Genomic DNA, 12,106 nt, shown 5'->3' on the forward strand with positions numbered 1-12,106 from the left:
CCAAAAATGTTACCAATAAAAACGTCAACTCGTCCCGCAAAAAACAAGACCTCACATGACTCTGTGGACCAAAATATGGAAAAATTATAGGTCTCAAAATGTGGAGACACAAAAACTTTTTTGCTATAAAAAGCGTCTTTTAGTGTGTGACGGCTGCCAATCATAAAAATCCGCTATAAAAAAACGCTATAAAATTAAATCAAACCCCCCTTCATCACCCCCTTAGTTAGGGAAAAATAATAAAATTTAAAAAATGTATTTATTTCCATTTTCCCATTAGGGTTAGGGCTAGGGTTAGGGCTAGGGTTAGGGTTGGGGCTAGGGTTGGAGCTAAAGTTAGGGTTAGGGTTGGGGCTAAAGTCAGGGTTAGGGTTGGGGCTAAAGTTAGGGTTAGGATTACATTTAAGGTTGGGATTAGAGTTAGGGGTGTGTCAGGGTTAGGGGTGTGGTTAGGGTTACCGTTTGGATTAGGGTTAGGGGTGTGTTTGGATTAGGGTTTCAGTTAGAATTTGGGGGTTTCCACTGTTTAGGCACATCAGGGGCTCTCCAAACGCGACATGGCGTCCGATCTCAATTCCAGCCAATTCTGCGTTGAAAAAGTAAAACCGTGCTCCTTCCCTTCCGAGCTCTCTCGTGCGCCCAAACGGGTTTACCCCAACATATGGGGTATCAGCGTACTCAGGAGAAAATGGACCCCAAAGGTTGTTGTCCAATTTGTCCTGTTACCCTTGGTAAAATAAAACAAATTGGAGCTGAAATAAATTTTGTGTGAAAAAAAGTTAAATGTTCATTTTTATTTAAATATTCCAAAAATTCCTGTGAAACACCTGAAGGGTTAATAAACTTCTTGAATGTGGTTTTGAGCACCTTGAGGGGTGCAGTTTTTAGAATGGTGTCACACTTGGGTATTTTCTATCATATAGACCCCTCAAAATGACTTCAAATGAGATGTGGTCCCTAAAAAAAATAATGGTGGTGTAAAAATGAGAAATTGCTGGTCAACTTTTAACCCTTATAACTCCCTAACAAAAAAAAATTTTGGTTCCAAAATTGTGCTGATGTAAAGTAGACATGTGGGAAATGTTATCTATTAAGTATTTTGTGTGACATATCTCTGTGATTTAAGAGCATAAAAATTCAAATTTGGAAAATTGCAAAATTTTCAAAATTTTCGCCAAATTTCCGTTTTTTTTCACAAACAAACGCCAAGTTATGTCGAAGAAATTTTACCACTATCATGAAGTACAATATGTCACGAGAAAACTATGTCAGAATCGCTAAGATCTGTTGAAGCGTTCCAGAGTTATAACCTCATAAATGGACAGTGGTCAGAATTGTAAAAATTGGCCCGGTCATTAACGTGCAAACCACCCTCGGGGCTTAAGGGGTGTTAAAAAAAAATAATTAAAATAAAAAATTGTTATATACTCACCCGCCCTCGTCCAGCGAAGCTGTCCCGATGCGCGCGCGGCTGCCACCAGCTTCCGTTCCGTTCTTGCGAGACCGCTAAGTCTTCTGGGTAATTTCGCAATGCATTTCTGGGAACAGAAGCTGGCAGCTGCCGCGCGCGCATCGGCGGATGATGGAAGGTGAGAATATCAGGTTTTTTGGTTTTTTATTATTTTTAACATTAGATCTTTTTACTATTGATGCTGCATAGGCAGCATCAATAGTAAAAAGTTGGTCACACAGGGTTAATAGCAGCGTTAACGGAGTGCGTTACCCGCGGCATAACGCGGTCTGTTACTGCTGCCATTAACCCTGTGTGAGCGCTGACTGGACGGAAGTAGGGAGGGACTAATTCTCGGCCGGGCTGTGCCCGTTGCTGATCAGCGACGCCGGATTTCCGGGACGGACGGACAGACGGAAGTGGACCTTAGACAATTATATATATATATATATATATATATATATATATATATATATATATATATATATATATATATATATATATATATATATATATATATATATATATATATATTAATTAATTAATATATATATATATATATATATATATATATATATATATATATTAATTAATATAAATATATATATATATATATATATATATATATATATATATATATATATATATATATATATATATATAAGCTAAGAAAGTTTTCCATTTACATGTTGTAACAACAAAGAAGTTCCAGGGATGAGTTATGACATTTACTCACATAGTATGGCACCACTTGGTGTCCAAAGTGTACAGCAATGTGAACATCTGCTTGGTACGCCATGTGCTCGATTACTTCCCTCACAGCTAGTTCTCAGGTAATCCCATGTTTACAGCCAAAAAATAACTAAACTATTGCCCCTATGTCAAGAAAAGAGTAGAGCCCCCTGCGGTAATATGGCAGTGAAGCTGGATGACTCCATCTTGGCAAAGTAAGAAGGGATTCTGTTGTCAGCTGCCAGAGGGGGGAGCAGACTAATCTTGCTGTGTCTGCAGGTAGCAGCAGCAAGGGGACACACACTAAAAAGATAAAAACTGTATTTTTTTGGTTAGAAACACTGTTAATTACTTAAAAATGGCTATTATAAGCATTCCAGGACATTAGGTGTGTGCGATGAATTTCAGGCCTGTATTTTTCCATTTTCCTGCCTACCGTCTTCTATTAAAAATATCAAAGTAAGGGAGAGAATGCAGACTCTGAAATATACTTGTAGGATCAGGCCCTGATCTGTAAGGAAGCATCGTCCCCAGGCTATCCTGTAAATGCCCTGCTACAATAAAGAGCAGCATAGATTCTGGATATGTACAGGGCTGTGCAAAAGTTTTAGGCAGTTGCTGAGAAAAATGCTGCAAAGTAAACATGCTTTTACAAATAGAAGCATTAATAATTTGCACATCATTAATTGATAAAATATGAAGTAAATGAACCGAAGAGACATCTACATCAAATCACCATTGGTGTGGCTGCCCTTTATCTTCAAAACCGCAGCAAAGTATTGATTGTTCACGTGCACTTGAACTAACCAAAAATCCTTCTGTTTCTTCATGTAATCCCAGACAGACTTGATATTGAGATTAGGGTTGTTTGTGCAAGTGTAGCTAGGAGAAAGTGAAGCTTTGATGTTTTTAAAGATAAAAAGATGTCAAATATTTGTATTTAGATTTCTCTTTGCTTTTGTTCATTCAGTTTGCATTTTGTTAGTCGATAAAAATAAAGAATCCTATTTTCCATATCGCAAAAGATAAAAGACAGCGGCACTCACCAGTTTGCTGAATGAACGTCTTTAATGTGCCTTCAGTCCATAACACGGATTATTTTAGACACATATCAGGTTTTAGCGAGGTTGCGGGGAGTGAGGGAGGACGACGGCCATTTAGTGCAATCAGCACTTCTACGGGTCCATGAATATGAAAATAAAGGATAGTTTACTCTTCTATTTATGACATATTCTTGCATTGCTGCATTTTTTTGACACAACACATGCACCTTCTATTCAAATCAATAGGAGTTAGTAACAGACACAGAAATGACACCAATATAAAAAATGCTAATAAAGGTATCCAAAAGTTGTTGTAATAAATGGGTCACCCATGTGCCAAAGTTATAGTGTAAAACCACTACCAAGAAGGAAGGTAACACCAAAACATAAAAAATTGGACCAAGGAAAGTGACAGGGAATAATTATAATTAAAAATCAATAGGAGGCGGATGTGTAGTACCCTGCCACTGTCAGTAGGTGGAGCAGCTCTGCAAGTGAGTATTTCTGGCCTATGATCGGCGGGGTGCCAGGTGTTGGACCCCGACAGATCAGACATTGAGGATAGGTCATCAATGAAAAAGTCGTGAACAATCTCTTTAGCTACCCATAACACACCCAGTTTCCTAAAACATCCTATATGAGATGGGAAGATGATATACCAAATATTAGACCTTAAGAAATTAATAAACATAAAATAAGACTACAAGACGTGTTAATGCTAGACAAAATGTAGTACTGACAGAAATATTAGCCCTTCTATATCACTGTCCTCCTGGCCGCTCGGTCAGGGTCCGGCACATGCGCAGTGACGCGAGGTGTACTGGCCTCCGCTTGTTCTGCGCATACACCAGAGCTGACATGTGACAATGTATCCGGGCCAGGGGGATAGGAGACAAGCCAGGAACAGTGTGACTCCTCTGGACCAGAAAATGTGTATGGGGACATGTGTAAAATGCTATCCCCTGCCCTATAAAACAGTAGTGGCTGCTTTGTGGGGTGAATAGTCCTGACCGATTCTCTACCCAAGAATGTGGAACGGAGTTCTGTGGCTGAATACAAAGAGTTATTACTATATTACTATCTTATTGCTGCACAGCATTGCTGAATATTTGTTCCCAATTATTCGGGGTTTTATTAATCAGCATCCTGTGTGCAGCCGTAACACGTGCATCCTGTTTACAGTGTACACCCACCATTTCTATCCATCGCTCCACAGCTGTAAGCTTGGGCTGGGATGACAGAATTGTATATTAATGAACCACTTCTGCTCCTTTCTTCTTCTCCGCGCAGGTCCAGGGCATGTCCTTCATCGCAGCAGTGCTCATTCTTAACTTGGAAGAAGCTGATGCATTCATAGCCTTTGCAAATCTCCTCAATAAGCCATGCCAGCTGGCCTTCTTCCGGGTCGATCACAGCATGGTACGCCATAGCAGCATCTCCGTCACGTGAGGCAGACTCACAGAGCCACTCTTCATCGCGGACTTCTTGGCTTCCTGAGTTGGCAGCATTGATAAAAGAGCCTTTTTACTGGGACACAATGTCTTCCGCGATGCAGAGGAGAATATTTTCTCGTATTTGCACTTAGTTTTTATTCTGAATGGTGATGATACCTTTATCCGTAATATATCCGAGATGCAGACCTAGAAATGACATTACACTCTTTTTATTCTGCGCATTTTCTCTGTATAGGTCTCAATGAGGTTTCTTTGTTTTTTTGTGTTTTAACTCCCTGGATTTCATTATAGTAAGGAAACCTTACCTTTGTTCACACAACTCTAATGATTTACAATCCCACTCCCTATAAATGGTAATCTGGGTCACAAGTTCTCAAACACTTGGGTCTCTTCTGGAGTCTGTCTTTCCATATAGTCTTGTTGTGGACAGGGAATTATACACTGCAGCATCATCGGGACTGCCTGTTAAGAAGTGTTATATATAAAGTATAGTCCAGCAACCTCTCGGGACACCCTGGGTCCTGTTTTGTTCAGTAGTTTGTATTTTACGGAGAGACAGGGGTCTTCGCCTCCAGTACATGATATTTTATGTAGGGTAAAGTCACACTGAGCATGAACCTTCTGCGGACAAACGACTTGCAACAGTGGCCAATCTTTTCAGGTTACTAATGACTGCTTGATTTTGCAGTCGAATAGCACTTCTATCACCAAACCACACTGCCATTAATGATTATTACGCAGTCTTGTTTACTTATAAGTATTACTTGATGTTAATGGTATTGTGGTTTTAAAGGAAATAGTGCTGACTCCCCACAAAATCTCTCTGCTACTTTTCCACGACGTGTGTCTGTGGCTCCGTGTGTCCTTATCCTAAGGCTACCTTCAAATGAATGTTGACATTCACAGGACAGTCATATCCAGTAAAGTCGGGGCAAATTGATTTGTAGGACCCCAACCAGCAACTACATCAGGGAGGGGGCCCTGAGATCCACCTCCCGCCTTCTGTCATTTGTGGCTCTTCTTTTTTTTCTTTTGATTCTCCTATGATCCAATCATTTTGCATTAGGTCTTTGTGACGTGACATCCACGTGACTTCACCAAGCCGCTAAACAACATGAGAGCTGCGGATGCCATCAAGTGAGAGATGGTCCTCAGGGCTCTCGTCCAGATTATGGACATGATTGCTGAAACAGGTCTAATTTTTTTTTTTTTTTTTTTTTTTTTTTTAAAGCTCCAATGACAGATTTTTTACACGCTGATCATCGTTCAGTTCATATGGTGTAGAGAACTGACGTACATTGCTCAGTGTGCTGCTCATTGTGCCCATTGGCCATAAATATTAGCCAAATGAAGCCTAACTCTAGGACTACACCTAGTTTTTGTAGTAGGATTTTTTACTATACAGTGATTGAAACCATAACCGATTTGTAAGCGATTTTCATGGTGTTAATTATGTATTCTATATTGCATGTGTGTATTATTAATAATGTATAGTAAAGTAGTGCAGTCCTGCTTCACGTATGAGGGCAGGTGCACATGACCGTTTATTTCGGACGAGTGCTAGCTGTGATTTTGATGGCACTCGTACCCATGTTATTCTATGGGGCTGTGTGTCCGATTTTGAGTGTCTGCTTAAAATCAGCAATGCAAGTCTATGGGTCCATGGAAAATATCAGATTTTTCCAGACTGTCATAATGGAGAAGGTGGAAAAATGGTCTTGTGCACCTACCGTAAGGGTGCGTTCATGTACAACTGAGATTCCTGCAGCTGAAAATTGACTCCATTCCTCTAAAGCAGGTTGTTTTGTGCTTGGATTTCTCATTGAGAAAAATAGGACCGTTGTAGAAAAATGTTGCTGTGTGAATATACCCTTCGAGGAATATACACTTAAATGTCCTTTTAAGCCGGCTGTACAAAGCCAACAGCCTTCTCGGCCGGCTTCCTCGTACACAAGAGCACTCACTCTGCTGACCACTCCTGTGTTCTCTATGGGAAAGCCTTGTTGCCAGACTTCTCTGCCGGCGGCTTACCCCAAGACAACAGAGAGATCGGCAGACTGAAATCTGACATGGCCGATCGACATCTGTCCCGGCAATCACTATGTCCAGTGCCCCCATTTAGAGTGTGGCTGAACCCATGGCTACCTGCACATGAGGCGGACGTTAGTCTGTGTTAGGGGACGTGTAGAAGGATGAACAGACGTGTCTATGTCAGCGATATGATTGCATGCTCTCTCCTGGGTACTTCACTTCTCTTTTATCTCTCCTTTCTAGATGCTGAAATACTTTGCAGCCTTTGAAGTATTCTTTGAGGAAAATCTCCCCAAGCTTTTCCTGCACTTCAATTCGTATAGTCTTACTCCAGACCTCTACCTGATAGACTGGTATGCTCCGTGGAGACCGCCCGCCTCACTCCATTATGTAGACTGATCCACAGAATTGCCTATTGTACACCCCTTTTACTTATTCGCTATTGAAATTATACATTTGTTTTCTGTTAATTTTCCTACCTTCTGGGTTCATGCATAATTTTGTCCCTCATTCAGAAGACTCTCCCGTTCATTCTCTTTTGGGATGATCATCAAAGCTGCACATTTACATAATGTACAGGGGTCATTAGATATGCAACTGCTCATCTTCTTCCTTGGAACATAGAAAAGAGTCGTGTGTGACAATCGGAGGGCATATACGGTCTAATATTGGGGAGAGCGGTGACAACAGGAGGAAACGTTCCTCCACGAGTATCCTGTAAAGGTCTCTTGTGGTAGGAAAGAAGCTGGTATCAGGCCCTGACATTGTTCTACTATTACAACTACCCACAGGAACACTGATACGTTTGTGATCAGTGGAGATCAAACACCCAGCTGTCTCCTATCCTGTCAATTTTTGGGGGGTGATTTTTTTTTTTCTATAGTTTTTTTTAATTCATTTTTTTTAAAGAAAATTATTGAACTTTTTCATATGGGATTTGAACATTTTAATGCTCTGATCAATTCTGTAATTATGCTTATTAAACCTTACCTCTGGCTTCTGTAGCTGATAGACTTTAAGGACATTTTTTGGCTTCTGGTTACCAAAGGAACCATGAGCAGCACATGTTTGGATTGCAGGGGGGTAGTGGAGTGATAGAGGGAGCTTGGCCACCCTCCTTCCTTAACCGCTTAGATTCTACTGTTGCCATTTACTGCGGCATCTAAGTGGTTAGGATATGTCCTATCACCCGCCATGCCTTCTACAGCAAGAGCTCAGCTATCTGTTAAGCCAAACACTCTTATTGTTTGCTCTGTGTCCCTATCAAGGACATTTATATACATTTGTTTGGGTAACTATTTCCTAATTATGAAGAACTTGTTAGCACTGTGTTGGGAAGGTTTCATTCAGTTTAGTTACGGATTCTTGCTACAGTGCATCTGTCAGTGACCTCTCGGCATCTTACATTCTGGTGGTTAAGGTACCTTCACACTGAACAACTTAACAACGATATCGCTAGCGATCCGTGACGTTGCAGCGTCCTGGATAGCGATATCGTTGTGTTTGACACGCAGCAGTGATCAGGATCCTGCTGTGACATCGTTGGTTGGAGCTAGAAGGCCAGCACCTTATTTCATCGCTGGATCACCCGCTGACATCGCTGAGTCAGCGTGTGTGACGCGGATTCAGCGATGTCTTGACTGGTAACCAGGGTAAACATCGGGTTACTAAGGGCAGGGCCGCGCTTAGTAACCCGATATTTACCCTGGTTACCAGTGTGAATGTAAAAAAAAAAAAAAACACTACATACTTACATTCCGATGTCTGTCGGGTCCCCCGGCGTTCTGCTTCCCTGCACTGTGTCAGCGCCGGCCGGCCGTAAAGCAGGGCACAGCGGTGACGTCACCGCTCTGCTTTATGGCCGGCGCTTACAGTGCAGGGAAGCAGAACGCCGGGGGACCCGACAGACACCGGAATGTAAGTATGTAGTGTTTGGTTTTTTTTTTTACATTTACACTGGTAACCAGGGTAAACATCGGGTTACTAAGCGCGGCCCTGCGCTTAGTAACCCGATGTTTACCCTGGTTACCCGAGGACTTCGGCATCGTTGGTCGCTGGAGAGCTGTCTGTGTGACAGCTCTCCAGCGACCACACAGCGACGCTGCAGCGATCGGCATCGTTGTCTAGATCGCTGCAGCGTCGCTAAATGTGACGGTACCTTTAGACAGTTAACTTTATAGATCATTTGTTTTCTCTGAAGTCCATGTACTGTGGTTTCAATAAATGTTCTTTTTCTGCCTACAGGATTTTCACCCTGTACAGTAAATCTCTGCCACTTGATCTGGCCTGTCGAGTGTGGGACGTGTTCTGCAGGGACGGGGAGGAGTTCTTGTTTAGGACCGCTCTGGGAATCTTGCGGCTGTATGAGGATATCCTTTTACAGATGGACTTTATTCATATAGCACAGTTCCTCACAAAACTGCCTGAAGACATCACCGCAGAGAAGCTGTTCAACTGCATAGCCGCCATTCAAATGCAAAACAGTAATAAAAAGTGGACCCAGGTTAGTGGGGAGGCCCAGAGGCCCTTAGGTACCTGCTTCAGGTTGTGAGGAGGTTCACAATATGATTTACAGGGAATCTGTCAGTAAGATCAACCCTCCTAAGGGTACTCTCTCATTGCGCTTTTCTCCACGTTCGTGGCTCCTGATGGGACTTGCTTCTGAACCCAGGCGCATGTGCCTACTGGAGGCGGACACTCGGACGTAGTACACTGTGTCTGGTTGTCCGCCTCCTGAAAATGAACACACATTGGCTCTGTTTGCACCATTAAAGTCTATGGCCCTGTCGGCACATACGGCTGAAACCCTTTTGCAGGGGGATTCGGACGCAAGCCCCAGGATGGGTGTTATCTGAGTATCTTGGGCATGCTCGAATAATATGTTTAGAGTCACCGTGGCTGTTAGACCACCACAACACATGCGCGGATTGCCTAACAAACAGGGTAACACCCGAGCATGCTCAGATAATGCGTTATCCGAGCATGTTCGCTCATCACTAATCGTATATGGGCATGCAGGTCATAGGAAGCTGAAACAATGATACCTCGCTATCTGCAATGTGATGTCTTATCCAGAGAAACCCACGTTTTCTTATATCAACTCCTATATAGAGGCAGAGCACCCACAGTAAATATATTTATCAAGTGACAATATATGTGGATGAAATGATTAGTGCAAAAGGTTCAGCGCCCAAACATAGAGAATCATATCAGAAAAAATGGCACAAAAGAACCAATAATAAAATGAAAGCTTTATTACGATAATCATATAAAAACATACATAAGTACAGATAGTAGGATGATGACAGTGGTATGCCAAGTGGTGGAACTATGTTTTTATATGGTTATCTTAATAAAGCTTTCATATTTTATTATTGGTTCTTTTGTGCCATTTCTTCTGATATGATTCTCTGTTTTCTTATATGTAAATGAGCTGTTTAGTGTTAGTTTTCTAATCTACATGTTTTTACATCTAATGTGGCTTTAGATGGGGTCATTAAAGGGGTCCTCTAACAGCGACGAATATGCAGCTAATGAACTCCTAATATTACGGCTCCTCATTGTGGCACAGTATTGGCCATGTTACATCCTTGCTATCTTTCTTGTCAGATTTGACTCATGTCTGCGTTGCAGGTATTCACATCACTAATGAAAGATTACAAAGAAGCTGACAAAAATAGTCCGGCAACAAAAACTTAACTGCTGAGATCTTCTGACTACATGAAACCACTCCAAGAAGCGGAGGGACACGCGGTGTCCCAGGATAGAGAACCACTACAGACAAGTATGACCTGAGAATCCCTGCCAGGGAATTGCACATGGACTACACCCCAGGGAATAAAAGCAGGACCAGTCCTTCTCTTGTCAGTATTAAGAATAAACCCCAAATCTGTGCTTTTATTTTCTGGAGGACTTGGAAAGGGTTTTTTCCCCCAACTACATGGGACATCTTTAATATACAAACAATATTTATGGCAATAAACCTTTGTATTGGAACTTTTACCTGGTACACTAAGTTTTCAAGTAGACATAGAAAAAGAGACACTTTACTCTGTTTTGGTAACAGCATAAATGTTATTACCAGACATCAAACTGCAGTCTGAACCCAACATCTTGGTACCAATAGTCAGGAGACATGTGTGCGTTCAACTCCACAAAGGACCAAAAGCGTCTGTCTGTGGGGAAATGGCCGTCCACCAGCCAGCTACAGGGAAATCATGCCCAAATTCCATATTAAATGTGTGAGGTTTCTTGGGCTGTGTATGCACTACACTCCCCAGCAGGCACTCCAAGCACCCGCGACCTGACCATAATGTGACTCCATAGTGATGGTGCTTTGATGGTCACATATTGTTTATTGTAATCTGTATTCCACTGTTACAACCTTAGTAAATGGGGAGGTGCATTATTTCACTGTAAAGGAATAATTCAGGTAATAGTGATACTGTGTTCTGCGGAGCTAAGTTATTTCTTGGTTACCTCTTTGCGGACTAACAATTCCATGCAGAAACAAAATGGGAACCATGACGTCAAATCCTATAGATTGCTTAATGTGTGCCACAGGAGCTCTCCCCGCAAACACCTTGTGAAAAAGCCTTATTCCTCATGCAGGGCTCAGTGCGCCCACTAAAGCCCAGCAATGGGCATGACGCCATGTTTCAGTTTTACAAGGAGTGTTCCTTTTAGAGTTCAAGCACTTGGGACACATGTCCATATAGTAAATCCACTGTACATACCCCACAACGTGTCCATGAGATTTCTTTAAAGGGGCAGACACCCTGATTCCAGTGATATCACTTACTGGACTGCTGGCTGTATTATCAGAAGGAGATTATTAGAGGACTAGTAAACCTAATGTCAGGTAGTTCAAGCCACCTCCACTACTGGTTGCAGCTTTCTGGTTTCACTGTGCATGAATAGAAAGCTGCCAGTCAGTGGTGTGGGCAGGATTATACAGGGATCAGCATTAGAGAACGGCTAGATCTGCAGCAGATAAAACGGTGATTGTATCAAAATCACAACAAGCAGCCCAGTAAGTGACACATCGCTGGAATCAGGATATCTACATCAGGCTGCTCTCGGATGGGGTGGCAAAAACCTGGTGGCAGATTCACTTTAAATCTGAAACCTAGCGCTTCTACTATAAAAAAAAAAAAAAAAAAAAGCTGTTTTTTTTCAGACAGAAGCAATCTCATGCACAAACTGTGTGGAATGTCTGCATTATAATGCCAATCAGATTTAAAATCCATAAATGTCCATTTATTCTGCCGATGTGATAACAGGTTTCCCCCTTACAATGTGGCTCAGACGCACAATTTTCACAAAATCCTCAGTGCAGGAGATCTTCGTACCCCTAATGTACCTCAGCAAAGCCGTGTTATTATTTGCTGTCATTC

General features: G+C 41.9%; 1 protein-coding gene across 3 annotated transcripts in view; it reads left to right on the plus strand.

The window, feature by feature from the left end:
* TBC1D12 (TBC1 domain family member 12) overlaps nucleotides 1-10,712 on the plus strand; it is a 124,632-nt gene extending 113,920 nt beyond the window's left edge. For all 3 annotated transcript variants that reach the window (XM_077258968.1, XM_077258969.1, XM_077258970.1), the window contains 4 exons: nucleotides 4,516-4,644; nucleotides 6,954-7,063; nucleotides 8,955-9,213; nucleotides 10,344-10,712. In XM_077258968.1, the coding sequence (XP_077115083.1) occupies nucleotides 4,516-4,644; nucleotides 6,954-7,063; nucleotides 8,955-9,213; nucleotides 10,344-10,409 (564 nt within the window). In that variant the 3' untranslated portion in view covers nucleotides 10,410-10,712. The remainder of the gene's footprint in view (nucleotides 1-4,515; nucleotides 4,645-6,953; nucleotides 7,064-8,954; nucleotides 9,214-10,343) is intronic.
* The last annotated feature ends 1,394 nt before the right edge of the window (nucleotides 10,713-12,106 follow it).

The sequence above is a fragment of the Ranitomeya variabilis genome, chromosome 4 (assembly GCF_051348905.1).
Source record: "Ranitomeya variabilis isolate aRanVar5 chromosome 4, aRanVar5.hap1, whole genome shotgun sequence".
Lineage (NCBI taxonomy): Eukaryota > Metazoa > Chordata > Amphibia > Anura > Dendrobatidae > Ranitomeya > Ranitomeya variabilis.